This window comes from Rhineura floridana, chromosome 10 (genome assembly GCF_030035675.1).
Source record: "Rhineura floridana isolate rRhiFlo1 chromosome 10, rRhiFlo1.hap2, whole genome shotgun sequence".
Taxonomy (NCBI): Eukaryota; Metazoa; Chordata; class Lepidosauria; order Squamata; family Rhineuridae; genus Rhineura; species Rhineura floridana.
The window spans coordinates 50,607,040-50,633,670 of NC_084489.1; the positions used below are offsets into that span (position 1 = coordinate 50,607,040).

Below are 26,631 nucleotides of genomic sequence, written 5' to 3' on the forward strand. Positions count from 1 at the left end.
AAGCAGCAAGCTGGAGAATCCAAGAAAAATATGTTAAGGCCAAAGCCGAGAAAAACATGGGTACATTGACCTGCTTCTTTTTTATAAGGGGTGGGAAATTCTTGCCAGCAGCCAGCTGTGTTTTTAGAACCAAAATAGTCCCTTTGATTCTTTACGGGGCACCAATCTGGTTTCCATACTTCAAGGGTTCACTTGAAGGAATTCAATCTTTTTTTCTCGGGTCCATTTTTGGTATCCCAAGATGTGTTTCTGGAGCTACTCTCAATCTGGAGGCTGGCCTTAACTCTCTAAAATGCTCAGCTTAGATTTGTGTTATTCAATATTGGCTTTGCTGCTGCCTTGTGTTCACCCATAGCTCCCTTACATCCCAGGTAATGAAAGACTCCTTTGAGCCATCCTGGACAAAGGCGGTAGTGAAAAAAGTTATCTCAGTAGGCCTCTCTCCCTCTGATCTGCTCTCTATGGAACTTGGAAGCGCCAAGGCGATTGTTAAGCAGAGGCTAGTCAGGGTCCCTGCTCGCCCCCATCATTGGCCTTATCAGGTCTTCTTTGCAAAGATGGGATGCCCTACCTAAGTTGGTTATCTGTTCCCAAATATAGGAGGGCATTCTCATCAGCTTGATTTGTATGAATGGTTAAACTACAGAAAGATCAGAATTAAATGCAATAATTAACATTGGGCTTTGCAACCAGTAAAGATAGTCTCACCACTTTGTGGATATATGGAAGCGAAGAGTCCCGCATCTCACCTGGTTACTTTTCTTCCTGATGCATTTGCTTCTATATGCAAAGGGGAATTTTAACATGAGACAGCACTCATACGTAATCCATGGCCTTTTTCTGGAAAAGTTCAAGACTATAGCCCATGTTTTTCTGAATTTTCCGAATCAAGTTCCCAAACCGCTTTCAAATCAAATGGACAACACACATTACATTTACAGGTTGTAGGGTTTTTTTTCCTAATAATTTTATTTAAATAAGACACAGGAACGTCTATACTGAAAAAATACAAAACAAAAGCCACACATTTCCTTCTGTAAAGCAATATTGTGTGGTATTTCGAATACTGTTCAGCACAGTAGCTAGAAATAACAGTACAACTATATACAAAACTCTTGAAACAATATTTGACAAATTTCTACAGCTGAATGCAGGATATATCAGAGATCAACAACTGCTGGGAAATTTACATAGCAAAGCATTAGCTTTAACACATTTGATTTAGAACCTTCCAATATGCCAAGAACAAATGCGCGTGACAATTAATATTTAGTTTCTCATGAGAAAACAGAAGTATTACTGTAAATATTGTTCACCAGAGTTCATTCATTCTTGATCTAAAAATCACCTGATAAGAGTTTCTCATAAAATCCTATAGCATCAAGAACCATGACTATGTATTTATATTTGGGGAATAAAACAGGGTAAGAAGGGAAATGTACTGTAATATTTAACTTTAATGTGAACCTTTAAAGAACCCACATTTTTGTCACAAGAACTGGACGCTTTTCCCTTACACTTTAACGTACAAACTATATAGTGCTTCCACCAAGGCCTGAGATTAGCAAAATTAAAAATGCCTGTTGCTGTATTAAAAAAAAATACTGTGAAAACAAATGACAAACAGATATTTAGCTTTCCATTCCCAGCCTGCTCCTACAGTCATGCAGCAACTATAAAGAGGCTGTAGGTCTAACTTCCTAACAGGTTATTACCAAACTCTTTGGTGAGGATAGGAAGGAAACTGGGCTTCATTTTGCAGCAACATATATGTGCTGCATATTTTCCATATTTGTTTTCTTAGGTACTCTTCACTGAGGCCTTTTTATTATTCCCTCCCCCTTTCCTCAAAAGAAAGTAGTGGAGAGAGTATAAATGCTGCAGCAGCTGCAGACTTAATCTTTGCAGTTCCTGAACGGGGGCAGCAGGCTTTCTTAGGAATAGACTTGCATAAAGCTACTTCCACTGAACTGAAAACACAGAGCCAAGAATATTGAGTCACTTGCCTTTGGAGTCCTCTTTGTATTGCAGGTTCATTATTTCTGAAAGCAGTGCTCTCATAGTTCCAGGGCTACTGTACAGTAATGCTACTGGAGGCTTCTAAGTTATGCAGCGTCTGGGAAGACAAGCTATTGCACTGTCCACCCACGTTCAAACTGCAATAAATTTACCTGCCAACGGCCTAAACCAGAGGGTATTAAGAAAGACTTTGATTAGATACATGACTTAAAAACTATTGCTTTTTTCTTTTTCTTTCTTTGTAATTTTTTAAATTTTTTACAAAACCTCATATGCCACTTAAAGAGATTCTTTTCAGTCCAGACGCAAAATACCCACTGTACAAATAAAACAAAGTTCACCAATCATTGCTTGTCAAAAATGCAAGAATTTGTTTGCAACCAGCACACAAATGAACATTTCCTCCAAAAGAGAAACTAAACATTAATTAGACTCATAAAATGGTAACAGTAGCATTTCACGTTTTTAACTTGCCAACACAAACATGAGAGGAAATTCCCACCCACTCCCTCTGAAACATGAAAAAAAGATTGCTGAAATTAAATGAAAACATTCTTGCCTTGGATCCTCTCTCCTGCACACGCCATGGAATGTTTCTTATGTACAGCCTAAAACTGAACACTTTATTCGCAAACAACTTAACAGTCATTAACTGTGCAACACCTGAAACTTCTGAATGCCACATTTTACACGCTGAAATGACAGTAAATGCAACAGTTGTTTTACCTGTAACCACATGACAATGTGATGTCATACATCACAGATTTGCTGGTTCTCCTCATGTTCACCCATGTCCAGGGTTGTTATTCCCCTGGATTTGAATGCACTTTTTCCAAGAAAGTGGAATGTAATGAGGAAATATTAATGCATAAAATAAGGAAAGGCAGAAGAGTGATGTTCCCTCTTTAGCTTTTTAGCTGTAAAATATTTTATATCCCAATATGATATACATTCCAAGTTACCTGAGTTTAGACTTCGAGAGAAGTACCTGAAGCTAGGCCATAGGGTGGGCACTGTGCAACTGTTGTGGCCATTTTTTTTTTGCATTGTATGTATTACAGAAATTCAAAACATAAATACCTGGATAAATTGTAAACATAATCCTGAAGTACAGTATTTTCCATAGAATACAACACAGCAAGACAATTTCTATTTAGACAGGCAACCTTTGTTTGATATAGAGCTTATTTATACTGTAGAATTTGAAACAGAACACAGGACAAAGTACTAATCTGGTCAAACATTCTATGAAATGCATAGTCTCCACTTAAAATGCTTAATGATACACAGATTCTGCAAGCACTCTGCTCCCCGCTCCACACGCACACAAAAATGCTGAACGCATATCTGTCCCTGCCAAGAACAGCACAGAAATATAGAAAGATGCTGATAAGTAGCTTTGTTTTGTTCCAAAAAAGTGCCACTCATGCAGTTGAGTTTTAGACTGTCACTCTGGCTTGCTAGTCTAGATTACCACATAGTTTTGAGGAGATGAGTGTTCATCAGACTGTAGTTCTTGCAGAAGTGGTGGCGGCTGCTGTACTAAAACCTCAGTAGAGTCCATTGTGCTGGTGTCATCCGACAAAGAGGAGAAAGCGATCCGAGATGAAAGCTGCTCAACAGTCAGAGTACTCAAAGCTGTGCTTTGACCAGAGTTTGGAGAACTTTTGAGCATCAGGTCAGAAGCTGGTAGTAAAGGACCCAGAAGTTTTACAGGACAGAAAGCTGATCCGGTCGGGATGAAATTAACTTTATTTTTGTCAGGACATGAAAAGAGAGGGGTTGAGACAGGCTGACGAGCCCTACAAAGGGATTGAAAAAGAAGTTAACATTGCACACTTGAATGGTTGGTAACAGCCTAATATAGGTTTGCAGTTTTATATGTTGCTAATATGTGAGGGACAAGGAATGGGATTATTTGACAAATGGGCAAACATCTTCCATATTGTTAGTCAGCTGACTGATCCACAGCAACCAATAGTAAGCATGCAAAAAGCAACCAGGGAGCAATTAAGAGTTTATACTTTTGAGCAATACTTTTTCCTAAAGGATTCAGATGCACAAACCATGTTGAAAACTCTTCCATGTAGGGTTTATCAACAGAAAAATCACTGTAGCAAACACATGAAATTATAGCATAATGCCCCCCTTTCTTATTTTCCTCTATTCATCCAGTAAGTCTTCTTCATCTTCTTTAGAATCCGCTGCTAATTATCCAGAAGCACATTTTACCAGGGCTAAATAACATCCGGCTTCAGTCACTTACCCAGGCAACAGGTCTATATATAAGAACATAAGAGCTTGCTGGATCAGGCCAGAGGCCCGTCTAGTCCAGCATCCTACTCTCATAGTGGCTAACCAGATGCTCATGGGAAGCCTGCTCTCTCCCCTCCTGCAGTTTCTAGCCTTCCTAGTCTCAATAGTAGTCCCATACTAGTTCCTTGTATGGAAAACTGGGGTGGGGGCTGGCCATATCATAGTATGTATGTACTTTTATATTGTGCTCTCTCCCACCCCTCCCCTCACTGAAATACATAGCTCAATTTTTTAAAAAAATTAAAAACTACCTAAAGAACTCTGGTCACAGCTGCTGTTCACAGCTTTAAATGCTGACAAATTAAAGCTAAACTGTTAATATTATAAAGACAGCTTTAGTCATGCTGGAAAATACTTTTTAGAATACTAAAGAAACCATAGCTCTGCTTCATTCCCCCTTTGGTTGTGCTTTTACAAATATGGACCATGAGGTCAAGAACAAAAATGCTCCATTCCCCCCCCTCCCCGTGAGCTGACAGGAACACTTCAGCTTCTTGCCTGTGCAAGAGTGGCAAGCTCCTGAAAGAAAAAAACCCTCATCAGCTGGAGTAGTTTATTCATCTGCAGTTGAAAGGTCCAGCAAAAGGTTTACTGCATTTGCAGATCCAGCTGATATAAAAAGGCATTACTTACGACATTTCCTCAAAGACCTTCACCCGCTCACATCCCTCTGGGGGCTCTCGTTTGAACATGTAGCTGTTGTTGGGTTTAGGAGAGGAGGCATACTTGGGCAACGGTGAGCTACTCCCACTGTCTGAAAATTTAAAGCAGTTGTATTACTAGGGATTGAGAGTGCTTTTTAATTAAATTTGATTTCCGAACATGATGGCTTTTGCACAACTTCACCGCTAATGCTGGTTTGTTTCAAATCACAAGGCTTCTTTTATTGCAAGCTATTTCTAACACTCTGGTACAGCACATTTCTTCTGAATAAAAGCTTCAGAGAAGCAGTAATCTACCGTACAACAGCACATAATAGGAGGATATTTTTATCCAGAATGCAACAGATTGAATAAAGCAGAGCTGTAATCCTGGAAACAAATAAGTTCTTTATTACGCATTTCAAAAATGTAAATGATCAGGGCAATATGTACAGCATATGCAAAGAAGGCCAAGTGGTTAATGATTATGTAAAGTTCAGTTGTGTCTTGTCAGTGCATAAACACAGTAATTGAAAAGTGCTCATAAGAAGCTTTTGAAATATGAAGCCATTAGAAATATTGTCCACAGTAGTGTTATCCACAGAAAAAGACTAAAAGGGAAACAAAACAAAGTGTATATATAATACAGCTGCGGAGATATCCTTCAATCTGCTGTATCAGTGAGCTCTGGAACACAGGAAAGAGCTCTTTCATTCTTTCTAACCCTGCTTTTCATGGCTGACACATTGGTACAGCTGTTTTTGGTAACCCTTCTTTCACCTTTGAGTATCATTACCACAATAGCAGAAACCTAGCACACCTACAAAGAGCTTGAACACTATCCACCAAGGAAACCTCTTAAAATGCTCCACTGAAGACTGGGACTTGCATGACGAGAGAGCTTGGTGAGCTACTGCATCCCTTGATTCTTAATGGTTATGTTTCTGCATATGTTTCTTGTTCAGATAATGGCATAAAACGTTTTAACTTTTTGAGATCAAAAGGTTGAAAAATGACACCTCTCAGGGCCTTTTTACTTCACCAGGTACCTTGTGGTAGTAAGTCTTGAACCCACCACAAGTTCAAATTTGTTCACACACTGCAGGAATGGATAAGAGTTCCAAATGAGTTGCAAAAGAGAAGGTGACCCTTGGCAAGCTGAGGGACGTGATTTATTATTTAAAGGACATTTTGCTACCCCACTCTTTAAGCCAAAAAGGCTCCCAGAGTAGTTTACAACAATCAGTGGTAAGAGTATCCCTACCCTTCAGGCTTATAATCTATAAAGACACAGAAAGACAAAAGGAAGAGGGAGTGGGAAAAACAGCAAGTTCAGGCACCAATTCTTAAAGTTACATTTCTTATAATGATTAGCTGGGATGGGAACCTTTCAAGTATCCTGAGGGAGTAGCTGCTGGTTTCTCAGCAGAGATTTATCTCTTTTTCATTCTAAGATACATGACCATGTAAACATTAACATAACCTATGGTGATGCTCACAGTTCCACAGAGGACACGTAGTACATATTCTATAGTACGTACTGTAAGAGTGCGATGAACTGGCAACAATAATTTTCTCAAGTTCCTTGAAAGCTATTAGCAAAACCTATAAAAGGATAAATTTAAGTTCTAGTCAATTTTTGAAAAAGTGAACATGTTTTCTTTTGCTGTTTATCTCCTCCTAAACACCTTCCTCCATGATTTTGAAATCAGTTTGCTCTGAGAAGCAAGCACCCACAAAAACATCAAAACTGGAAGCTTTGACTATCCACTGGAATCTGCTGGTAATAACTTTTGTTTCTATAAAAAATCAATTAAATCGTTCTATCACAATCTACCAACTGCTTACACTGGGTAACTACTATGAATGTCTATGGGATCATTTCTATATCCTTCGGTTCTCTAACCCTTTCTTCCCTATGCGTATTCCACCCCATATGCTTCCTGCCCCCCCCCAAACACTGAAAATTTTATTTTTCACTTAAAGCTAGTCCTAAAAAATTAACATCAGAGAAACTGCAAAGTAGTAAGCAAAGTCATTATGTTGAGAGAAGGTATACTAAACAGATGGCCAATAAACTGTTGAAGGCTCAGTTTGTTTCTTGTTTTTAAATTTACTTATCAGAAGTGAAATTTCATTTAACAATCCAAAAAGTAAAGACTGAAAACCAGTATCTTTCTTTGTAGAGTAAGGTCTCAAAAGTGAACCCGCAGGCTGTAAATAGCACATGGGGTCACCAAACTGAATTCTAATCGCTTGCACCCTGTGGAGCTGGCACTTTTAATGCAATAAAACTGCTTCTAATCACACTGCAGGCTGGGCCCTTTCTCACCTCCCCTTCCTCACATACACAACAGGTGCCATTAACATTTTCTCCACCCCCTGCTGTGCAAGATCACTCTCCCATCCCAAAGCAGACCATGGGTTCCCTTTGCAGACTTTATGTTCATTTTCTTTTGAAATGTTCAACCTATTTAAACAGCTCTTTATAGAAATGTAAAGTAAACAGCTGATCTGATCCAAAGGCGGCAGTGGAGCCTGTGGTCAAAGCGCAGTCTTAAGACAGAAAAGAAAAGATGCTTTAGAAATGTAAAGCAGGTCTGTGTCTGGCCAGCAGGTTAGCTCCCCCCATGCTTGATCAATTATTAATTTCCATTTTTTATTCAGAAACACAGTCAGGTCCAGCTTCAAGCTGATTTACTACTGAAAAGTATAATGGAAATTAAGCTGACAGGAAAAACATGAGCACAGAAACTTTGGGTATTATTTTAAATGCCTTTTTACCATAATGCATTCAAACTTGAAATTGTCTTCTTCCAAACCACTGATGATACATGATATTAATCAACTCAGTTGAACCATCATAGAGTTCAAAAACAGAGGTGGCAGATGTCTTGAACAGAGACTACACCTCTGAAGTGCGATTCACTTCAGAAGTTCAGGAACTTCTACTCTACAACAGGGTAGTGGAGAAAAATGTATTCAACAATAAAAAGAATTACCAACACTGTTACCCAAAATTAGTTGTGAACTACTGCTAAATCTGGTACCAATCAAATTTCTCCAGCAGAATAGGGCAGGTTGAAGTTATAATCACTACAAGTATCTATTTATAGGCTATTAGCCTGTCTTTTTTCCTTATAAAAAGATTTTAAAGATTTCATTTCTAATTACAGTAAATATTTTAAAAGAACCATATATTCCAGTACACCTTTCTACATATTCCCATAGTACACTATTCTAGATCAATCTACATATTACTTCAGCATACTTTCCCAATGTTTCTATAATGTTGCTTATTCTGCATATGGGGTTTAAATACTTATGAGCGAATAAACAATATATTCTTGGCAGCTGAAAACTATGTTCAACAATCAAAGTACTGCCAATGTTAGTTTCTGATAGAAGAGGTTGGACAGGAAAGGTCTAAGAATGAAGCTTAAAAGAAGCAATTGTTACCCCATTATTAAAAAAGCCTTCCTTGAACCCTTCCTATTTAGACAGTTTTCATCCTGTTTCTAACTTACCTTTTTTAAGTAAAATCATTGAGAGAGTTGTAGCCACGCAACTCCAGAGTTTTCTGGAGCTGACGGATTACTTTGACTCATCTCAATCTGGTTTTAGGCCAGGTCATGGAACTGAGACTGTATTGGCGGCCTTAGTAGACGATCTTCGGAGAGAGTTAGACAAGGGGAATGTGTCCTTACTAGTTCTCCTCGATCTTTCTGCAGCGTTCGACACGATCGACCACAACATCCTCCTAGACCGCCTCTTCGAGATGGGCTTGCGAGGCACTGATTTTCAGTGGCTCCGCTCGTTCTTGGAGGGCAGATCACAGAGAGTATTGCTTGGGAATTTTAGTTCTGATCCCTGGCCGTTATCATGCGGAGTTCCACAAGGCTCAGAGCTTTCACCGATGCTATTCAACATTTACATGAAACCGCTAGGAGAGATCATCCGGAGGTTTGGAATTCGATTTCACCAATATGCTGATGATACCCAGCTTTATTTTTCCTTTCCTCCGGATACGAAAGATGCCATCCTCCCATTAAACAATTGTCTAACAGCAGTAAAGACCTGGATGACGCAGAATAAACTTAAACTAAACCCAGATAAAACAGAGGTGCTGGTGGTTGGACATCGAACTAAGTTGGAAACAGGGAATGTTCCGATACTAGACGGAGTTGTACTCCCTTTAAAGACTCAAGTCCGTAGTCTCGGTGTTCTCCTAGACTCGGCCTTGACTCTAGAGGCTCATGTTCTTGCAATCTCTAGAAGCGCTTTCACCCGCCTGAAGCTAGTTCGCCAACTGCGTCCTTTTTTGGAGCTTTCTGACTTGACCATGGTTACCCATGCCTTGGTCACGTCTAAACGTCTAAACTAGATTATTGTAACTCACTTTATTTAGGTCTTACCCTTAGAATACTCCGCCAATTGAAATTGGTTCAGAGAGCAGCTGTTAGGATGCTAACTGAGGCGGACGTCCGAGCTCACACTACTCCGCTTTTAAAACAACTACACTGGCTTCCAATCTCCTATCGAGTTCAGTTTAAAATCCTGGTTTTAACGTTTAAAGCTCTATCGGGCTCAGGTCCCAGTTATCTATCAAATCATTTGTCATTTTATGAACCGGCCCGTCCTTTAAGATCTTCTTTAGATCCTGGTCTTAATATTCCCTCCTTTTCCCAAATTCACCAGACGGGCATTAGGAATAAATTGTTCTCAGTGGGGGCACCAACTCTTTGGAATGCTCTTCCGCATGAAATTCGTTCTTCCCCTTCTCTGTTTAGCTTCCGTCGCCAAGTTAAGACCTTTTTATTTCAGTTAGCTTTTAATTGTAATGTGTGATATACTGTATATTTCTTATAATGTTTTATAACTTGTTTGGTATGTTATACTGTACTTTGTTGTTTTATTATGCTATTGTTTGCCGCTTAGAATTCCTTGGAACTGAAGCGGGATATAAACTTTTTAAATAAATAAATAAATAAACATTTCCCCCCCCCATTAAAACAAAACAATGAAGTGACTGCCAACGTCTCAACAACTGATTAAAGATTTAAGAACAGAACACTTCATCCTAAAATCTTCCCCCAGATAGCACATTATATTGTCTGACTTGGTACCAACAAACTTTAAAAAAAAATAATTCCAAAAATACAGATCCTCCAAGGATCTGAATTGGGACCAATGCGAATCAATCAAAGAGAGTTAGAAGTGAGCAGTGAGGTGGTCATGTTAGCCGATGGCACAGAGTTATTCAGGGTGGAAAAAAACAAAAAGGGATTGCACAGAGCTCCAAAATGAACTCTCCAAATTGACTGATTGGACATTAAAAATGGCAAGCCATGTTACAGATTAGGAAAGGGGTTGAAAATAAAAATGAAGAATGTAATACCTTTACATAAATCTATGGTGTGACCACAGCTTGAAATACTGCATACAGTTCTAGTTGCCACATCTCAGAAAGGATACTGTAGAGCTAGAAAAAGGATGGAAATGGGCGATCAAATTGTCATGGAGACAGAACATACGAGGCAAATTTGTGTATGTGGCTTTTTAGTTATCAGGACAAAGGGAAGTACTTCTTCACATAGTTAAACCATGGAATTTGCTATGATAAGATGTGGCAATAGCCATCAATGCAGACAGCTTTAAAAGGCAAATTCATGGAAGATAAGGCTATCAATGGCCACTAGTCATGATGGCCATACGCTACCTCCAAGAACAGAGGCACCATGACTCTGAATATCAGTTGCTTGCGAGCACAAGAGTGCTATTGTGTTCATGTCGTGTTTGTGGGCTTCCAATAGGCATCTGGCTGGCTGCTGTGGGACACAGGATACTATACTAGATAGGTCTCAGTTTTGATCAGCTCTTCTTATGTTCTTGCAACTGCTGACAGTCAGCCTTTATCAAATAACCAAAAGTAGATAACTGTGGCAATTATGTCCACCCCTAAAAGAGAGCTTTATGACTCCCTCAAGCCTTGTGTATAAGGCAAACAAGCATCTTGGGGTGCGGGTGGAGCTGTGAATGGCAATTCCTAGTCTAAAGTTCTGAAGTATTCCCAGAGCTGGATCTGTGGAAGTGTAGAACCCATATGTGGGACAGCACAGAGAACATGAAGAAATATGAGCATCACTCGGATATATACTTATATCCACCCCCAAAAAGTTCTGAGGCTGCAAACACCATTTGGGTTCAATTAAGAGAGTTACAGCTCTCTTTAAGATCAAATCATGACATTTAAATTTGTATATTTGTTTTTAATGTTTTTAGTTACTGTAATTATTATTTTTATCTTTATTTATACCCCGCCATTTTTCCAAAACTGGAACTCATGGCAGCTTCCAGATAAAAAATACATATAATTAAAAACATACAAAGTCTACATTAAAATAAGATTAGACTATTTCCTCAGCTCCCACTCTTGAGGCCATGTGTCCACCGGGTTTCCGTTATGCACAGCAGCCAAGGGTGGGAAGGCGGGGAGGGGGTGTGGCAGTCATCTATCGGGAGTCTTTAGTTTTTACCAGACCTCCTCTACTTAGGACTAAGTTTGTTGACTGCATGTATTGGAGGTTGGGCCCGAAGGGCAGTTTGGGGATCCTGCTGGTGTACCGCCCACCCCGCTGCACAGCAGACTCCCTGGCCGAGGTGCTAGAGATGGTCTCGGCTGTACGTGCGTTGTCCCCAGAATTATTGGTGCTGGGTGACTTCAACGTGCATGCCAAGACCACTCTCACTGGGGCCCCTCGGGATTTCCTGGAAACCATGGCTTCCTGGGAACTGCACCTTAGTAATATTGGACCCACCCATGTAGCCGGTCATGCTCTCGACCTTATGTTTGTCCTGAGAGGGGAGGGAAGTGCTTTGAAGTTGGGGGTGATCTCTTCCACCCCTGTGTCATGGTCAGATCACTACCTGGTAAACATAGACTTCTCGATGCCTCACACCCTCCGCAGGGGTAAAGGACCTATTAGAATGGTCCGCCCCAGACGCCTGATGGATCCAGAAGGATTCCTGACTGCGCTTGGGGAATTGGAACCTGCTGAAGGCCGCTCGGTTGATACCCTGGTGTTGGAGTGGAATGAAGGGATCACCAGGGCTCTGGACCGGGTGGCACCGAAACGTCCTCTCCCCCTGAACAGAACTCAGTTAGCACCATGGTATACACCACAGTTGCGAAATCTGAGACAGGTGGTGAGACGACTAGAACGCCGGTGGCGGAAATCCCGTTCCGAAGATGTCCGGACACAGGTTAGAGCAGCAGTAACTGCCTACCAAGTGGCAATAAAGGCAGAAAAGAAGAGGTTCTTTGCTGCCTCTATTGCGTCAGCAGAGTGCTGTCCCAGGAGGTTGTTCCAAGTGGTCCGAAGCCTGGTCGGTCCAGTTGCTCAGGAACCCTTGGAACAGTCTAAGGCCTCCTGTGACAAATTAGCAAAGCACTTTGCTGACAAAATCAAACATTTACAGAGCTCGATCCTGTACGCCGTGGATGCAGTGAATGAATCAGAGTTGGCCAGTTGCAAGCCAGTCAAATGGGATCGATTTCAGCCTCTCCCTTCTGAGGATGTGGACAAGGTGCTCTCCACTGTGAAGCCTACTACCTGTCTAAATGATCCTTGTCCATCGTGGCTCCTCGTGAGCTGCAAAGAGAAACTGGGCGAGGGGATCAAGGCGGTGGTCAATGCATCCTTGAAGGAGGGTGTAATGCCATTAGCCCTCAAGGAGGCAATTGTAAAGCCCATCTTAAAGAAGTCCTCCTTGGATCCCCAGGTTTTGAATAACTTTCGCCCAATTTCGAATTTACCATTCTTGGGCAAGGTCATTGAGCGAGTGGTGGCTAATCAGTTGTCGACACACTTGGATGAAACGGATTATTTGGATCCATACCAATCGGGTTTCAGGACTGGACATGGAACTGAAACAGCCTTGGTCGCTCTGGTGGATGATATGAGGAGGGCATTAGATAGGGGAGAATTCACCTTTCTTGTCCTCCTCGATCTCTCAGCGGCTTTTGATACTGTTGACCACAGTATCCTTCTACAGCGCCTGGAGGGATTGGGAATAGGAGGCACTGTATTGCAGTGGTTCCATTCCTTTCTCTCCGATAGGCATCAACAGGTAGCATTGGGGGAGGAGGTTTCAGACCCTTGGCCTCTCGATTGTGGTGTGCCACAGGGCTCTATCCTCTCTCCCATGCTATTTAATATCTATATGAAGCCGCTGGGGACAATCATTGGGAGATTTTGGCTGCAGTGTCACCAATATGCGGACGACACTCAGCTCTATCTCTCGTTTAAATCTTCACCAGAGTTGGCTGTGGAGACCATGTCCAAGTGTCTGGAATCCGTGAGTGGATGGATGGGAAGGAACAGGTTGAAGTTAAATCCCGATAAGACTGAGGTGCTGCTTGTGGGAGACAGGGGAAGGTTGGGAAATGTTGACCTGATGTTCAACGGGGTGAGACTGCCCCTAAAGGACCAGGTCCGCAGCCTTGGGGTTGTTCTGGATTCCAAGCTGTCCATGGAGGCTCAGATTTCGGCAGTGAGCCGGGCAGCTTGGTATCAATTACACCTCATTCGTAGGCTGCAACCCTACCTCCCTGTTCATCAGCTCCCACTGGTAGTACATGCCCTGGTCACCTCTCGTTTAGACTACTGTAATGCGCTCTACGTGGGGTTACCCTTGAAAACGGTCCGGAAATTACAACTGATACAAAATGCTGCGGCTTGACTACTCACAAATTGTCGCCGCCGGGAACATATCACCCCAGTGTTGTTCGACCTTCACTGGCTTCCTGTTGTTTTCCGGGCTCAATTCAAGGTGTTGGTATTAACCTTTAAATCCCTAAACGGTTTCGGCCCAGTTTACCTGATGGAGCGCCTCCAGCGCCACCAATTATGCCGCCCGACAAGATCAGCCACTCAGGGCCTTCTCTCAGTCCCACCAACTAAAACAGCTAGGTTGGTGGGGACTAGAGAGAGGGCATTTTCAGTGGCGGCCCCCACTCTCTGGAACTCCCTCCCGTATGATCTTCGGCATGCCCCTTCCCTGAATGTATTCTGCAAAGCCTTGAAGACCTGGCTCTTCAGACAGGCCTTTGGGACTTCCGGGGAGGGTTAATTTTTTAGGACTAACCGCCTATTACTCTGAACTGCTATTGTTCTTTATTTATAGTTTTACTGTTATATGTATTTTATGTGTATTTTATTATGATGCATTTATTGGAACTAAATTGTACGTCGCCTAGAGTGGCCATCGGCCAGATAGGCGGCTTATAAATTAAATTATTATTATTATTATTATTAATATTAAAACCATACACACATATAGCTAAAAAAGTTCAAACTAGTTTAAAAATGATATAATAGACATTAGCAATGCAGCACCCTTCACGCCCTACCCTTAGCCTACTGTAAACCGCCCAGAGAGCTTTGGCTATGGGGCGGTATACAAATACAATCAATCAATCAATCAATTACTGAAAAGACTCTCAAGGGCTACAGGTCAAATGTATAGATATCACTGTAGTTTAACAAACTTCTACAAATATTATTTTTTCCCAACTAACAAATAGCTTATTTTATTTATGTGAGGCTGAGGAAGTGCCTATGTGTGGCAATCATGTGCATAACGAAAGAGAGAAAATGGATGCGGAGATTATGAGGCAGGGCTAGAGATGGGAAAGAAAGCCAAAGAAAGAAACTCATCAGGCATGTGAGAGAATGCTTTAACTCTAAAGGATGAGTGTGACTATGAAAGAAAAAAGGCAGAATGCAGAAGAGAAAAAGACAAAGGGAAAAGGGAAAAGACAGAGGAACGAGCCAAAGCATGCTAAAGATTATGGGGGGAAGTGAAAAGGGTTTTTTGTGAACAAACAAGTACAATATTTAAACAAACAAACAAAAATTCCATTCTGCCCATTCATTTTAATGCTTTTGGTAGTTTTCAAACTTTGTATACCAGGAGACGTGAATCATTTTAGACCAGCTCACACTGACCAGGAGATCTATAACTTGCATTTAAAGAATGCACAAATTCAATCCTACAACCTTTATACATTCACAGACCAAGCAATGTACTTGGTCTAAAGGCACAGGATACAGCAACCTTGCTGAGACTAAGCAGGTGGGAGCCTGGTCAGTGCCTGGATGGGAGACCACCAAGAAAGCATGTCCTTCGTCTCCATGAAGGAGAGGTGGTAAATAAACAAACAGGTACACATATTTGCAGATTGTGCATTTTATTCTATTTCTGCTTGTTATAAGTTGGACCATGAAGCTTTACAGAGAACTGAAACTACCCGCATTCCTTGTGGCTTCTGAAATGTCACTAAGCTTTGGCCATACACTTTCAGTGTTATCTTTTCAGCCATCAAGGTCTAGAAATATACACCTAGAAAAAGAAAAACGAAAGCCAATAATCTAAGCAAGTCAAATTCTGTGCTCACCACCAACTTCTATGCTTGGATAGAATTGCAAAATACATATAAGCATCAACTATGCCCCATACTAAGAACTGTTCCACGTAATTATGAGGAACTGTCAGGCTTTTAAGACTGCAATCTTATGCTCATTTAACCAGGAATAAGTCCTGTTGGACTCAGTGGAACTTACTTATGAGTGGGCATGCATAGGATTGCACTGTTAAATACAGACAGTGAAACAGAGACAGCGATTCTTTCATCACTACTAGTCGTTCTGAATTCAAATAATTTTGTGCACTGAATTCAAATAATTTTATTATCTTCCTCGTTTAACCTTTGCTGCCAAATGAACAAGGAAAAATGGTTTCATTTATTTTAAAAGCAACAGCACAGCCACAAAGTCTGGGTTCACTTATTTGATCAATAATTCACACACAATTATACCAAATATTCCCTTAATGCTTTTCTTTAACTTTCCATCCTATAGCCTTTATATTTATAGTTAAGATTATTTGCTGTGTCCTCCTGACATTTATGGAAGATGTTTGTGAAACTGCACAAACAAAAGGGAAAACAAATATAAGCAAAGAAAAACAATTATGAGCAGTCTTTGTTTCATACCAGTAGGACAAATAACATAAAATAAAATTTGATTTAAGCACAATGGGTACAGCAGCATAAAAGCAAGCCATGATCCAATTGCTCAAACAGGCTCTCACCTTTGTCACGATCATACAGCATATCTTCTGTAGAGCAAGGACTCCCATCCTGAGATTCAGGAGGACAAAAGGGAGAAATGCATGGGGAATGGCTGCTGCAGCTACTACTGCGCTCCTGAACAGAAGGTGTTTGTGTATCGATGCTGCGTGTGCTGCTGCTACGATAGTGAGCAGGTAAAGGCGCTCTTCGGCCATCAGGAATATCCAAGGGCTGCAACAAAAACAACCCTCTTAAAATGCATGGTAAAAGCTCCTTCTCCTGCAGTGAAGTCTTGAGACCTGGAGGGCACTTTGACCTGTGCTAATTTCTTTCAAGCCAGACATGACCTTGTGAGAGGGAGGGAAGTCAACTTCCTACAAAAGGAGGCAAGTGACACAATGGCATGCTGTTCATCAAATCATTCAGTGCAAAAGACTGCATGAAAATTCCAGTCACTTAAATGTGCAGTTATATCCTTAAATAAACATCAGGGCTGGATACACTGTGGCCATTAGGTCACATGCTGAGATTTATGCTTATTAAACAAATGGTCTGACATTTTTCAGTAGTAACCATATTAAAGAAAACAAGAACAAGACATTTTTCAATTACAGAAGAAACAGGGAAAGTGGCAAGGCTTAAGACTATCCTTGTTACAATGAAAGACACTTGAATATTTCCTCTTAGCAACAGCAAAACTACAAATGCTAATTGTTAATGTTGCTGAACTATAACTCCCACCATCCCTGGTCATTGACCATGCTTGCTAGGACTGATGAGAGTTGCAGTTCAGCAATATCTGGAGGGTCAAAGGTTCGCCATTCCTGTTCTAAGGGTAGGCAATGGTAATTTAAGGGGTCAACTCAGTTATACACCATTAGTTTTTCCATGGGCTAAATTCTCTTTTCTTAAGAAGAGTTCAGGACTGCTTTCCAGGAAGAAAGCGTCCAAACGAAAAAAAGAGAAGTTAACTTTCTCCATATATGTTTTTAAAAGCATAACAACAACAAATTTCTACAAAAAAAAGATACCCAATCTGTTTTTTCTAACATCTTCACTGGGGAATCTTTCTAAAAATGAATGCAAAACTTTATGATGGGTTCCATCTATAGTCATGTAAATACAAGTGAACTGAGAACCAACACATACTACTGTTCGCCTAAGACCTTATCAACCTTGATTAATGTTAACAGGTCATTCTCAAGCAAAATAAAATGAAAGTAGTTCTAAAAAGTACACAGATCAAATTGTGATTTGCAAAGTTAGAGGCATCACACTTAAAAGAAAACACTGATAAATGTATGAATCATGCAGAAATACTGGTTCTGCCCTAAAGAGAAGGAGCATAACAATTTTCTCTTTCCTGGAAAGCTGTAATAAAGAAATCTCTAATATGCTGATGAACATGCACTTTGAGAAAAACACAAAAATGGTTTAAATTTTAGGAACCAAGTTTTGGGTTAGGTAACTTCTGATTCAAGATCCTGAAAATGGTTGAAAAATTACTTTTGCATTACAGAGTACTATCTTTCTTCCTTTTATATTTGAGGTTTCAAATTCTCCGAGGCATTTCATTTTCAGCAGATTTAGAAATAAAGACTGGAGTATTTCCACTTAGCACTTTTCACTCAACGCTTTTAAATTGCATCAACATATGCACAAAAATAGCTTTGCCTTCCTAAAAGGTATTTCACAAGATGACTTTCCATTTTTTACACTTAAAAGTCTGATCCTAAGATCCCATAATAACTTTAGCAGTAAACATCCTATCCATGCAAAGGGCTCTGCATGGTGACAGCAACATGGTACCCAAAACCATTTGTTTCAGTGGTGGCTAGTGCAGTGTTCTCTTGACTCTCATGGGTCCAAAGGTTCATAAGGTAGCATATAAAGGAGCTGTAATAGCCCTCCCATCTTCATTTCCCACCACTGCCATCAGCATCTCCTAGCACCACTCTGCTGGGACAGGCATCCTTGCAAGAGCAGCAGTGTTGATGTCTGCTACCAAGTCAGTAACTGACACAAAACCACCTATAATGGCATGCTAGAAGAAAAGGCCTTAACAACTAATGTTATGGTCTGCTGCGTTTGTGTATGCTTCAGACATTTATATATTTGTGCATACATGCATATCTCTATCACAACCACAAGGTATAACAAAAGCAACAGAATTAAAGAAACCCATAAACTTACAAAATTGCATTTATCTTGTGACACAGTTCTGTGGCTTCTGTTTTACTTACAATGCAAGTTACTTCATAATGATGTTTTAATTTAGGGTGATAAAATCATGGGAAATGAAATGGACCATTGGTCTCACCTGAAGGGTGATTTTCCTATGAGGACGGACATCACAACGGGTTTTAGCTCCACCTATCGTGCGAAGGCAAGAATGTCTTTGAAGTCAAGACAAGGGGCGTCAGGCCCCTCCCACTCTCCAGTTCATTCGCAGCGAGTCTAAGGAGAGATATCTAAAAATACAAGAACAAGGCCAACAGGCCTGGCAGCAGGAAAATAACACAATAGTACCATGCATAGTAACATGACTCCAACATAGCGGTATAACAGAACTAGAAGTCTTGACTTCACTTTTAAATTTAAATATAATAGCATAACAGTAATATAGAACACATTAGAAAATATATAGTCATCCTCCAACTGGGAGGGTCGTGATGTCCGTCCTCATAGGAAAATCACCCTTCAGGTGAGACCAATGGTCCATTTTCCCTATGAGTCCGGCCATCACAACGGGATGTACCCCAGCAGCCCAAACAGGGAGGGACCACCCACGTGTTAATCGTCATTAAGAACCTGTTGCAACACTCGTCTGCCAAAAGAAGCGTCAGCAGAGGCATAGCGATCAATTTTATAATGCCTTATAAACGAGTGTGGGGTAGACCAGACTGCAGCCCTACAAATATCGGCAACAGGAGCATTAGTGGCAAAAGCAGCCGAAGTGGCAGCTGACCTGGTAGAATGAGCCGTTATACTAGCTGGAACTGACAGTTTCAGAGACTCATATGCTAAAGTAATACATGCCCTTAACCAACGGGATAAGGTAGGATTGGAAACTTTATACCCCATAGACCTTGGATGAAAGGATACAAACAGAGACTCAGTTCGTCGTATATTCTGGGTCCTAGACAGGTAGGTCTTGAGAGCCTTCCGGACATCCAACGAATGCCAAGCCTTCTCGAGAGGATGGGTAGGATTCGGGCAAAAGGAAGGCAAAACAATGTCCTGGTTGCAATGGAACACTGAATCAACCTTGGGACGGAAGGATCAGTTTTCAGTACAACAGAGTCCTTATGGAAGACGCAGAGATGGCGAGCGGAAGACAATGCGCCCAACTCCAAAACTCGTCTAGCAGATGTGATTGCGATCAGGAACAAGACCTTGAAGGACAGTATACGCAGAGGCACAGTCCTGATGGGTTCAAACGGAGGGCGTTGCAAAGCCTGCAGAACCTTCGGCAAACTCCATGAGGGAAACCGATGGACAACAGACGGAGAGCGTAGGGCGACTCCCCTCAAAAAACGTTTGATGAACGGATGTGAGGAAATATGATCTCCAGGAGAGGACACTGAGAGAATGGACGACAGAGTGGACGCATGTCGACGTAGAGTGTTGGGTCGAAGTCCCATCATAAAGCCGCTATGGAGAAATTGGAGCACCTGATGTACAGTGGCCTGAGATGCATCATGGTGGTGGGACTAACACCACTTGGAGAAAGCCACCCAGGTATGTTGATAAATACGGGTGGTAGATGGTCTTCTCGAGGCCAAAATAATATCAATCACAGCGTCAGACAGTCCAGCTGACCTCAAATGTCCCCGTTCAAACGCCACGCTGTTAGATTGAACCAAGTAGGGTCCTGGTGCAGTACTGGACCCTGGGATAGAAGGTCTGGCCTCACTGGAAGTGTCCAAGGATCCATCATTGACATTGCCAGAAGATCTGAGAACCACGGTCGGCGTGGCCAAAATGGTGCTATCAGAACCAGCTGTGCCCTTTCGGTTCGCGCCTTCCTCAAGGTTTTGGCTAACAATGGTATGGGAGGAAAGGCGTACAATAGACCGTCTGGCCACGGTGTTGTCAGAGCATCCACTGCTTCTGCTGTTGAGTCCAGGTATCGGGCAAAGTACCTGGGAAGCTGGTAATTGCGACTGGAGGCAAACAGGTCGACTGATAGGGCGCCGAACCGACACTGGAGACGATGGAAAATGGCTGGATGAAGTTTCCATTCTCCCGGAAAGACCTGTTGTCTGCTGAGCCAGTCTGCTGTCACATTCCAAATCCCTCTGAGGTGCTCTGCTTTCAGGGATTGTAGATGTTGTTCTGCCCAGACAAAGATGAGGGAGGCTAAGTCCTGCAGGGGACGAGACCTGGTGCCCCCCTGTCTGTTCAAATGTGGTTTTACACACGTGTTGTCTGTTTGAATGAGCACATGATGCAAAGGGAACAGAGACTGAAAATGACATAGAGCTAAGTGGAGAGCCTTTAGTTCCAGCCAGTTGATGCTTTGGGATTGCTCTGTGTTGGACCAAACCCCCTGAACGTACTGGGAGTTGCAGTGGGCTCCCCAACCTATGAGGCTGGCATCTGTGGTTACAACAGTTCTGCGGGGTTCTCTGAACGACGTGCCCTTGGAGAGGTGTTGAACCTTGGTCCACCAGCGGAAGGAGAGGCGCAGTGCGGGGCTCAAGCGAACTTTGCGATGGTTGGAGCTGGCAATGTCTTTTTGAAAAGGCAACAGAATCCATTGAAGGGGCCGAGTGTGGGCTCGAGCCCATGGCACAATGTGGATTGTAGATATAAACATCCCGAGCGCTCTGGCGAGAAGCATGACGTCTGCGGATGTTTGTTGCATCAGGGACCTTGCGATGCTTGTGATGGCAGTGATGCGATCTGGAGCCAAGAAGACCATTGCCTGCAGGGTGTCCAACATTGCCCCTAGATGTAGTAGGCGTTGGGTTGGTTGGAGATGGCTTTTGTCGAAGTTGACAAGCCAGCCGTAGGCCTGCAAAACATTGAGGGTGATCATTAAATGATGATGAGCCAGTTCCTCCGACTTGGCCCGTATTAGCAAATCATCCAGATATGGGTAGATATGAACCCCTTGGGTCCGGAGGTAAGCCACTAGGATGAGTAGCACCTTGGTAAACACTCTTGGAGCAGAGGAGAGGCCGAATGGCATCACTCTATATTGAAAATGCTGATGGCTAAAAGCAAACCGAAGAAACTTTCTGTGGGCTATGCAAATGGGCACATGGAGATACGCTTCCTTAAGGTCGATAGAAGCCAGGAAGTCTCCTTCATGAAGACTCTTCGTAATGGAGTGGAGTGATTCCATTTTGAACCTGCGATATGTTACAAAACGGTTGACAAACTTGAGGTCCAAGACCGCCCTCCATGATAAATCTCGTTTTGGCACAGCAAATAGGAGGGAGTACACCCCTTCCGACCTCTCAGTTGTGGGAACTGTCTCTATCGCCGCTATGTCCAAGAGGTGGTGTATAGCTGTCTGCATGATGTTGTGCCTGGCTGGTGCCCTTGGGCAAGGAGACGGGTGGAATCTGTCTGATGGGGTTGCCCAGAACTCTATGGTATAACCATAACTGAAAAGGTCCCTGATCCAGGAGACCGTAGTAAGGCGCAGCCATCGATCTCCAAAATTAAGTAATCTGCCACCTATGGGGAGGGCGTTAAGACTACTTGCGTAGGCGAGGACCTCCCTTATATGAGGACGATGAGTTGCCCCTGCGCCCTTGGTACTGACCTCTGCCCTGGAAGCGTCGGTTCCAGGAGCCCCTGAATGCGTTGGGGTCATAGGGTCTGAAGTCACGGCCTCGTCCTCCTGGCCGCGTTCCTCGAAAGGGCTGGTTAGAACGGAAGGAAGGAGATCCCCTGAAAGGCCTGTGGTCGCTGTTCTTGACTGTGGCCAGAACCAGTTTGTGGGCGTCTTTTGGATCAACCAGCACTGCCTTTAGAGCTTCCTCGCCGAGGAGAGATCGGAGTAAGGAGCCCTGGACAGATTCAATCTGGCCGCTGAATCAGCTTGCCAGTGGCGAAGCCAGAGGGTGCGACGAGCGACTATTTGAGCCGTCATGGCTCGTGCCCCTAATTGAGTGGCATCCAAAGTGGCATCAGCCACAAAAGCTGCTGTCTTACGCAATTTCAATAGTGCTCTTCTGAGGGTGACAGGATCAGGGTTAGCATCCTCTAGAAGGTCATCCAGCCACATCATAGATGCTCTAGAGAAGATGGAGGCTGAAGCGGAGGCACGCATGGCTAGGGCAGTGGCCTCGTGATTCTTGTGGAGGGCAAAGTCTATTTGTCACTCAGTAGTGTCTTTTAGGTGGGATTCCCCTTCCCTGGGCAAAAGCGACCGTGAAACGAGGCGAGCGATTGGTTCATCTATGCCAGGGACATCTAACTTGGTGGCAAAGTCCGGGGCTAGGGCGTAAAGTCTGTCAGCCAGGTTCTTGAAGCGTCGAGCTTTGAGTGGATGGGCCCATTCTTCAGAGGCTAGTTTGGTAATTAGGTCCAGCACCGGAATGTAGTGTTCAGTAGGTGCAGGGGATTTGAGGACCTTGGCCCCTTTGATAGCTGGGGCGGGCGAAGTTGAAGGCGCAGTCTGGAGACCAAGGGTATTAACTACCCTGCGTGCTAGCGGCTGATAGTCTGAGGTATTAAACAAGCGATACGATGTATCCTCCTCATGATCTGAATAGTCGCTCCAGTCTCCTTCAACATGGTCAGTGAAGGTTGACTCCTCCGCATACGAGGCTTCGTCCGTACATCTGCCTCTGGCTACATCAAAGGGATCTGGTGAACCGGAAGAATGAGCTTCATGGCACGGACGTTGGACCATGTTAAGAGGAGGTATGGCAGGAACTTGTGGTAGTGACTGCATTTGGGTGAAAAGTGCCAGCATGGCTTGAAGTTGGGAGAGGAAATCAGAAGACAGCTGCAGACCGGATGTGGCAGATGTATGTGCCTGAGGGACTATTGGAACAGATGTTTGGGGTGGTAAAATGGAGGGAGGTTCGTTAGGCGAACACGAAGGAAAGCCAACAAACTCTTCCTCGTCAGAGGCAGCAGCAGGGGAATGGAGAATATCGCTTATGTGTGCCTGTGCTGTGGTGGTGGTTGGCACAGAGACATAACGTGGGCGCTTTGGTTTACTATGGCTGGAAAGATGTTTTGTCTTAGCCAGTGCTTTGGTATGTCTGGTCTTAGTCGTGTTAGGATGTTGTGGCTTGGCTGATTGTGGCATGTCTGGCTGATCTGGCACCATATGGGTTGATGGCAACATGCCTGGCTGTTCTGCCATCTTATATTAACTTGGGTGCAGTACACTGCCACGGAGGGGGCAGAATGTAAAGACCCGAACTGGCACAGCGTACGACCACTGAGGGGGTAGGATACACTGGCAGATGGCGAAGTGCACTGCCACAGAGGGGGCAGAATGCACTGAGGTATCAGCGTTAATGTAATATAGGCTGTTTTAGAGTTGGTACACTCAGATTATTGCTGTAGGCTGGGTTTCAGGTTTGGTTCACGACCTCAGAGGGGGCAGGACCAATATAAATCAGATTTAGTACAAATCAGCCACTAAGAGTAAAGCTCCAGCCTTGATAATACAATCCAGCCACTAGGATTAAAGCTCCAGCCTTGATAAAATAATCCAGCCCACTAGGATTGGAGCTCCAGCCTTGATAATATAATCCAGCCACTAGGATTACAGCCACAGTAAAATAGTGTGAAAATCAGCCCTGTGTAAGTCTGTCTGCAGCACGTATACAACACACATACGGATAGATAGCCTGCAAGGGAGGTATCCGATGGTTAATAAGGGTAACAAAAAAGGCGGGAAATTTGAATTCAAAAAATGGCGCCCGGAAAAAAAAGAGCGGGAAAAAATGACGGAGAGAGAAGCAATGGCGGCCATCTGGAAGCGAACTGGGGGAAGATCTGCCCAGCGCTGTCTCGCAGGAGGAACCGCGGGGCCGAAAACCGCACTAGCGGCTCTAAACCCCCCCCCAGGAGGGAACAGTGCAGTAAGGGAAAAGCGGCAGCTGCCACAGAGAGAGCCGCCGTCGCCGTCTGCAAAGCCCTTCGCAGTGGAAAATTAAAGCCACGTAGCGAGGGTGAGCTGAGGTAAAAGGTAAAACTCAGGTAACGGAACTAATGGAGTAGCCGCAGCCACAGGTTACAGGGGGAGAAAAACGGACCCGGGTAGGCTAAATCGAGTGACGGGGGAACGGCGGGAGCTGCAGCCGCAAGCTCCCGCTGAGATCGGAAGAGCCTCAGCCGCGGCATCAAAGCCGGGGGGGAAGCTCAACAACTATCGAAAACAAAGAGAACCGCAGCCGCGGTCTCTTAGGGAGCCCCCAGACACTGGATGCAACAGAGCCGGGGGGGGGGGGATCTCAAAAACGGCCAAAAAACAAGAGAACCGCAGCCGCGGTCTCAGAGGGAGCCCCCAGTCAAGGAAGGAAAGTAAATTGAGATGAATAGCTCAGGGTTGGGAAAATAGCGAAGAGAGCCGCAGCCGCGGTCGCTCTGGGGACCCTCAGTGAGCTACACACAAAACAGAAAAAAGGAAGGATTTGAAGACAAATACACAAACAAATATGAGAGACTTAGCTCAATGCTATGCTATAATTCCAATCTTGTTCGTACGAAGGCAAGAATGAACTGGAGAGTGGGAGGGGCCTGACGCCCCTAGTCTTGACTTCAAAGACATTCTTGCCTTCGCACGATAGGTGGAGCTAAAACCCGTTGTGATGGCCGGACTCATAGGGAAAATAAAAATGCCTACACTGTTTAGCTTTTCTGGCAACTTTCTTCTGCATTCTGCTGGATGCTTACTAACAGAATAGTAAGTAAGCCAGTGAAGAGGGCATACTGTGATGTCAGTAATGGGGAATTTTTATATACATAAAGTAGGCAAAATATATTCTTTTATATTTTTCATCAGCAACAGCTAATGATCTCTCAGGAACTCTCAAGAAAGCATGGGACATAAAGCTTTGAGCTTATTAAAGCCTACGACCTAAAATGAAGCATGAATTGCTATTATTCGACAGATCAAATTATACTAAGTGTCAATTATTTAGCAGGCATATTTTCAAGTGCCTAAAAAGTATATTATGCAACATAATAATTAAGAAAGAAATATAAGGCAATGTTGTATAGCAGAAGACATGCAACACCTGTCTTGGCAGTAGCCTTCATTCAACAGAGAAATTATTTACATATATGGAGTATTGAAAATATTATTAAATAACATGGAAATACAACAAGGATTTCTTTTCTACATTTGGAAGCTGTAGAAACAATATTGCAAATCCAAAATCAGAACTTCCTTTAAATTTGCATTCTTTTTTGAAATTTGAAGCATTAAAGACTATATACAAGGGAAGCTGATCTACATTATCATATAGTTTCTTCTCCGTTTTAATTCCTGAGATAACAGGAGAAACATTGGATGCAGTTGTCTCTTTTGTAAAAGGGATTGTTATTAGCTCAATCTTGCCTCCCATCAAAAGCTCTGGCAACAATTCAGCAAACCACTTAAAACTGTGAGGGGTTCTAATGAAGTCAACATAGCTCCTCTTTATGTATGGCTGGATGAGAGCAAAAGTGCTCAGTAGCTCAGTGAGGCAATCCTTGAACGACCAGTGAGAAATTGTCAAAGTGCAAGAATGTTAATTTTATATGATAATTTGCATGATCAACAAACAAGTACCCTTTAATTTTTGCAGATGTTGTTGCCACAGTGACACTGGCCCTGTAATATAAATTGTGGGAAGATGGCGTAAAGGCACTTTTGGGGACATTTCATCCTGGTTAAAATTCTAACCAGCTTGAACTAACCTTTAAGATCAGTTCTTCCATACATTACTTTATTCTAATTACTATTGTTCTCTAGAAATGCCAGGATTACCACCATCACCATAGTTAAATACAGTAGTATACACGCTTTTTGCCATCTTCAGGTACTACATTCTTTGAAAAAAAATGAAACTATTATGAGTAAGTGCAGAGTATGCTCTCAGTGTGAAATGACCTCAGTTCAGTCATTATAGATGGATTCATACATTTCTAATTTCTTATATTATACCCTTTAAAATAACCACTCTCAGCAGCACCTTACCTTGGACACTTCTTCCTTTCCACTGTTCTCTTTGATGAACACTTTTTCTAGTTCAGGACTTATTCCTTCTACATTGCACGGCACACGTGAAACAGTTGATTTTGGCACTGAAATGTTTGACAGTGGCATAGGGACTGATCTTGAGATAGAAGCCTTTAGAAGAGACAACAGATATGTCAAATTTAGCTTTAAATGTATACCTGGAGAATTTATGCAAGTTTGAGTTCTATACTCCTCTAAAGGTGGAAAAATAGCAAATTGGAGAGAACATTAGTTTCTGAATCCAGGAACATCACAATGCTTTCTGATGAAAAGGGGTAGAGGTAAGAAAGGAAAAATGATCCAGTCCTTACACT

General features: G+C 42.7%; 2 protein-coding genes across 4 annotated transcripts in view; both read right to left on the reverse strand.

Moving 5' to 3' along the window:
- Positions 1-927: 927 nt before the first annotated feature.
- GLCCI1 (glucocorticoid induced 1) overlaps positions 928-26,631 on the reverse strand; it is a 99,144-nt gene continuing 73,440 nt past the window's right edge. For 2 of the 3 annotated variants that reach the window (XM_061585832.1, XM_061585831.1), the window contains exons 6-9: positions 26,276-26,428; positions 16,131-16,341; positions 4,969-5,089; positions 928-3,821 (exon numbers count right to left, since the gene is read on the reverse strand). In XM_061585832.1, the coding sequence (XP_061441816.1) occupies positions 3,485-3,821; positions 4,969-5,089; positions 16,131-16,341; positions 26,276-26,428 (822 nt within the window). In that variant the 3' untranslated portion in view covers positions 928-3,484. The remainder of the gene's footprint in view (positions 3,822-4,968; positions 5,090-16,130; positions 16,342-26,275; positions 26,429-26,631) is intronic. The other variant, XM_061585830.1, reaches the window with a different exon arrangement.
- Positions 18,443-23,380, reverse strand: LOC133364882 (uncharacterized). The gene is made up of 2 exons (XM_061585834.1): positions 21,890-23,380; positions 18,443-21,130 (listed from the first exon to the last, which is right to left on the reverse strand). The coding sequence occupies exons 1-2, from the start codon at positions 21,938-21,940 to the stop codon at positions 19,934-19,936; spliced, it is 1,248 nt and encodes a 415-aa protein (XP_061441818.1). The 5' UTR covers positions 21,941-23,380; the 3' UTR covers positions 18,443-19,933.